The sequence below is a fragment of the Salvia splendens genome, chromosome 9 (genome assembly GCF_004379255.2).
Source record: "Salvia splendens isolate huo1 chromosome 9, SspV2, whole genome shotgun sequence".
In the NCBI taxonomy this organism is placed as follows: domain Eukaryota; kingdom Viridiplantae; phylum Streptophyta; class Magnoliopsida; order Lamiales; family Lamiaceae; genus Salvia; species Salvia splendens.
The window spans coordinates 36,200,225-36,206,594 of NC_056040.1; the positions used below are offsets into that span (position 1 = coordinate 36,200,225).

General features: G+C 38.1%; 1 protein-coding gene across 1 annotated transcript; it reads right to left on the reverse strand.

Moving 5' to 3' along the window:
* Positions 1 to 4,429: 4,429 nt before the first annotated feature.
* On the reverse strand, positions 4,430 to 4,807 carry LOC121749509. Its single transcript, XM_042144075.1, has one exon. It carries the CDS (start codon positions 4,805 to 4,807, stop codon positions 4,430 to 4,432), a length of 378 nt encoding a protein of 125 aa, XP_042000009.1.
* Between the last annotated feature and the right edge of the window lie 1,563 nt (positions 4,808 to 6,370).

Genomic DNA, 6,370 nt, shown 5'->3' on the forward strand with positions numbered 1-6,370 from the left:
CAACTTCAACACCTAAGATTGTTAGAACCATGTCGTAGTGGGAGCGTTCCTAGGAACATAACAAGTTCATGGGTCTAAGAGTGTCGCGTCTTAGATTAACTTGAACATAATCCCTTTAACTACAATGTAGAATTGGTTCATTTGGATATTCGTCCTTGAAAAGGTGATAGATTCCAAACTACAATCTTAGATAGACAACAAGTTTTACAAGACTTGCAATACTACCTACAGGTTGTGTAAGTCAGTGGGAGCTAGTATAATTGCAAGTGTAAATATGGATCTCAAATGGCTAGACAGTGACAATGGGCTATGCCCAAAGAGAAATATCATCTTCTCGCTGTCGTTGTGCCAAGATTTGTTCGATCCTACTGTCTATCAGAACTTACATAAATTAGAATGTATGTATTATGATTGTCAAGATAGTTTTCTATTAATAGAAGTCTTGAGGAAATCATCTACGTGGAACATCCTAATGAGTATGTAATAAAGGGCAAGAAACACATGATTGGAAGCTAATGAAGACCTTTATGGTCTTAGGCATGCATCTAAATCAGAGTATGTGTTTTAGCGAGATTGTCAAATGTTTGGAATTTGACTTGTGCCCTTAAGCGTGTTGTAAGCACAAGGAAGTTGAAAGTGCATTGAATATGGTATTATTGGTACTCTACAATGATGAAATCTATAAAAGTTGCAAACAACTAAGATTGACATCTAGAGTAGGAAACTGGTTGTCTACCCAGTTTAAGATAAAGGATTTAAGAGAAACTAATTACATTCTAAGCATCTAAGTCTTTAAGATTGCTAGAAAGAATGTTGAGATTCTCTTAGGAATCCTATATCTATACATAGCTTGGAACATTTTAGCATTAGAATTTCCATGCAAAGGTTTTTACCTTTCAAGATGGAATTGTCTTGTCTCTAGTCAAAGTGTCGTTTGACACTTATTGAGAACACGAATTATGAGACTAGTTCTACAGATAAATGTCTCATGTATGCTATGATGTGTACTAAGTTTGATATTAGTTGTGCTTTTGCATACTAAGTATATATCATTTTAACCATGGCAAAGGACTTTGATTGAGGTAATGGATATACCATAGTACTTGAGAAAGACTAATCGCTATATTCTAGTTTACCAGTCATTCATGTAATGTCCTTGGGGTTACACTGACTATGTCTCATGACTAATCAGTGATCGAGTAAGTCATCCTCATTATATGTGTTTACATTAGGAGTATACTCCTAGAAGCTTTGATCGTAAGTTTGAGTATGCCTATGAGTATTTTTACTCTAGCAAAGGCTAACTCAAGGGAACACGAGATCATAAGCTAAGCAATCACATAGAGAGATGAAATTAATTAAAGATCAAGTACGCAGCAAATACATAGTGGTGGAAAAGATATTATCAGAGAACAACCAAACAGATTTTTCACATAAATTGCCTTTGTGGCAACATGTTTCAAACATGATGTGATATGAAGGGTAGTTCGATATATCTAGCTCCAACACCTGCTTTGTGTATAAGTGGGAGAGTTTTTGGTAGTGGGTATACTCGAAAGCATGTTTTGAGCATAAGTGGGAGATTGTTAGGGTTAGTATACTGAAAAGCATGTTTCGAGCGACTTCGCACGAATAGAATCTTGCTTGTGTACGGAAAAACTCTACAATCCACTTTTGACCCGATTCAGTATCATTCGAGCAGTTTGCACGAATAGAATCAATATATTATTACATTGTATTTGCTTGTGCATTTATAAGATGTTTTATAAACATTTAAATGCATAAGAAGTAAACAAAGCCTACGTCTTTTGCTTAGTAGACTGGTCGTGGGCTGCGCTCACTTTAAGGTACTAAAGTCGGTTCTAAGCAATGCTTTGCAAAAGAGAAGAAGAATTTCACAACCTAGATAGACTTTGGCTACCTATCGTGAAAGGTGGCAATGTCAGTCCGATTATTTCTAAGCCTTATTGAAATAAGATGACGTTGGTGTGGTATAACACTGAATGGATCTAACAACAAGACGTGTCTTTATGCTATCTACTGAAAGACGAGGTCTTGATAAATATCTATTTCTTAATCAATGTACGTTAGCATTGAGCATACGATATTGAGTATCTACTACTTTGACTTACCAAAGGTGCTGGTTTTTCACCCAACGATCCAGGTATATTGGGTAGTGGTGATCATTATCTAGCGGTGCTAGGATTGCTATTATGTTGAATCGTGCGCGAGGTGAATCTCGTTTGATCATGTCCTCAATAGGAGCTTGAACAAGGTTTTATTATTCGGAAACTGGCCAGTTGGAGTTTTATTACTCTATGAATAATAAATAAGTGTTTCTTGCTAAGTCCACTCTTGGAATTAATAAGATGTAAATTAATTAAGTTCATAGCAGACTTTGATTAATTAATGGACATTTATATCTTAAGCGCGGGAAATAAATAATAAACAAATGGAAACCCGGATTACTTGTAATTTCGGATTTGGATGGGGAGTTCAATATTACTTCTGTAGTGGCTGCTCGTAATATTCCAATATAAGCTTGTATTAAATTGTGGGTTCAATTTAATTAGTAAAAAGTTAATTGGGGGAGCCCATATCCAAAACCTTGCATAGATCCCTGACTGGGCCTAATGTGTAACTATTATAAATAGGAGAATAAATGAGACAGAAAATCAATGGATTTCATAATACAATTTTCGTCCCCGTTTATTTTGAGAGGAGCTCGAAAATTCTCTCTCCTCCTCCGTGAGGAATTTCTGTCTTCTTTATTCGAGTCCTAGTGTTTCGATAAGATCAACCCACCCTGATGTCGAGATACAGTTTGGGACACCAGTCAGAAGATCCGTGGTCTAGTATTGAAGATCATCGTGGAGAAGGAGCGAGCAATCGACGATTATTTGGAGAATCAACGAGGTAAATTGGCTAACTCCATAGAAAGCATGTTTTAGGAATTTTTTGTGCTAAAGCATGTTTGAAATTCAAGTTATGAGCATGATACATGTGATAATTACGTGAATAGAATTTGTCTAAATAATCTTTAAAATAGATCCGTATATCTGATCCGTTAGAACGCATGCTTCCGCTGCCAACCCTGTCACGCCCGCACTACCTAAGGATAGTATAGTATGGAAATTCGTGACTAAAAGGGAAGGGTTAAGAGAAGTGGGGATGAGAAATAGGGATGAGCAGTAACAAGTACAGATTCAACCGGGAGATTAACAAAATATCATGTATAAATCCTGGAATACTTGAGTAGGAGTAATATAGGATCAAAAGATAGCGTTATGATACAAAATAGGATTAGTAGTTATAGCTTTCACAGCGGAAGTAAACAACACAGTTTCATGTATAGAGACATAAGCCTCGGAGGTCTTACTAGATCAAACTCAAAAGAACTTTCTCTCAACACCCTTGCTTCACCGTTTTGCAGCTCAACCTGCACATTTAGAAATATATACAGAGCTGAGTACAGGAGTACTCAGTGAACACAATGCCGAAAGATACAATTATACATTTGAAAATATTGTCACGTCATTACAGCAACACTCATGGATTTTTTTTACATAAAAGGCCCGACCTTGCTAAAATTCTATGTTCAACCGCGGTCTAAGTTCCTTTACCATATCTTAACATTTGTGTACCGGGAAGGTGGCCACCTTCCACGACGGTCACATGACCGGCCAACGGCTGACGGTCCATTTGTGTACACTAGTCCAAGCAAGGTTTGCGGCCTTACTTGAACCCGAAATCGATTATAACATATTTGGCATAACCAAGGCAGATATGCATAAATCATTTATGACGGGACAATAATATTGACGAGCATAAATTTGGATTTTCAACATAACTTATCTCGAAATTACTTTGCGATTTTTATCCACATTAATATGTAGGATGGAAAGCTCACCTTATTTACTTTCCAACTATTAGGAAAAGATCCTTCGTTTTCCGTCGTTACTTTCTTCGTAAATCTCCCTTCTTTGTATTGCTTTTTGTTTCACTTCAAAAGCCGGCGTATGTTTTAGTGTAGGTGTGAATTTTATGAAATGGTGTAATCTCTTTTTTTTAAAAAACATCAAAGAGGTGTAACAGAAGATCATATATATATATAAGTGTTCATTGGTAACTTTATGTACAATTCATGACACGTACTATTTACTAACCAAGCCTACTTTCTTAGCTTTGATTAGTCAACAAAATGACTAATATAACCTACTCTTGACTCATCAAAACTATACTTGGAATAAATTAATATTCTTTTATTAATTAGTTTATTTATATTTATTATATGTTTTTTTAAAAAGTTGGGAAAAAGAGGGACATATACATATTTAGCCGTCACTTCTTACATTTATAATATAAAAAGTTCGGGTCATCACATCCTCTCCTCCTTCAAAAAAAATTTCGTCCCGAAATTTGTTGTTTCTTACATAAACATTTCTGGGTATTGTTCTCTCATTTTCTCCTCTAACTCCCATGTTGCCTCTTCTTGTCCATGGTGATTCCACAAAACTTTCACAGTTGATATTGACTTATTCCGTAACTGTTGTATCTTTTGATCAAGGATAGCTATAGGTTTCTCTTCATAGTTTAAATCTGGTGTTAGACTAACCTCTTCATAGTGGATTATGTGCTTCGGGTCATAAACATATTTCCAGAGTTGAGATACATGAAACACGTTGTGTACATTCCCAAGGCTTGGTGGTAATGCCAAACGATATGCCACCGGACCTACTTCGTCAAGAATCTCGTAAGGCTCGATGAAACGTGGCTTCAATTTTCCTTTGATTCCAAACCTAGTCATCACTTTAGAAGGAGATACCTTCAAAAACACCTTATCTCCGATGTTAAACTTCAACTCCGTCCGACGTGCATCGACATAAGACTTTTGACGATCTTATGCCTCCTTGATTCTCAATCGGATTTGTTTCACGATCTCAATCATGTCATTTATCAAATCTGGACCTAGCATCTTTCTTTCACCAACTTCATCCTAGTACAGTGGCGATCTGCACTTCCTTCCATAAAATGCCTCGTATGGTGCCATTTCAATGGTCGCCTGGTAGCTATTGTTGTATGCGAATTCTATCAAGGGCAAAACGGATTCCCAACTACCTCCCTTATCCAGTATGACTGCTCGTAACATATCTTCTAGGGTCTGAATCGTTCTTTCTGACTGTCCATCCGTTTGTGGATGAAATATTGTGCTAAAATTTAGTATTGAGCCCAGTTCCTTCTGCAAGCTTTTCCAAACCTTTGAGGTGAGTTTTGGATCTCGATCTGATGTGATTGTGATCGGGATTCCATGCAGGCGTATGATCTCTTGGACATACAACTGAGCTAACTTCTCTGACCCATAAGTGATGTGAATGGGAATCAAATGAGCACACTTGGTAAGGCGGTCAACGATAACCCAGATAGCGGTATGTCCTCGTTTGGTTTTAGGCAGACCTATTACTGTCGTCACCAGCCGGCTGCGACGACTCGCCGACCACCCTCTTCCCCTTCTTCTTCTTGGGCGCGCCCCGACCCCGCCCTACTCCCCCCGTTTGAACGGGAGTGCCCGCATCCCCGAGATCTATCCCCAACTCCTGTAAGGAGAAGGTCTCAAACCCTGTGAACCGCGTCTCTGCTGGGGTCGATGTGTGCGAAGAAGCAGTACCAAAATCAAAATTGGGGCGATAGACGTTGTGTCATTATTTGGCAGTATACGGTGTGTCATGAGCTTCACTCAAAATCGTATTTCTGAGCTCGTCATTATTTGGCACACAGATTCTCCCATCGAAGGTGAGAACATTGTCTGTTTCTTCTTTAAAAAAATTTTCATCACCAGATCGTACTTTTGCTCGAATCTTTTCCATGATGTCATCTTGTCTTTGTGCGTTTATAATTTGAGTTCTCAAATCTGGTTCCATCATTAAGGTGGAAATCTTTGCTTCCACTGTTTAAGGTGGTTGTACGACTCCCAGCCCCATTTTGTCGAATTCTCGCCATAGTTCTTCTTCTTGAGTGATCACCACTGCCAATTGCTGAGATTTTCGACTAAGAGCATCGGCTACCACATTAGCCTTGCTTGGGTGGTAGTTTATGCCACAATCGTAATCTTTCACTAATTCAAGCAATCTTCTCTGTCGCATATTCAATTCCTTTTGTTCAAAGAAGTATTTGAGACTCTTATGATTAGTGAAAATCTCACATTGAACTCCATAAAGATTGTGCCTCCATATTTTCAGAGCATGTACTACCGCGGCTAATTCCAGATCATGCCTCCATTTTGCATCAACACACAACCCAACCCATTCTTTGAGGCATCAGTGTAAACTACATAGTTTGTTCCTGATTCAGGGACTGCTAACACCGAAGTTGT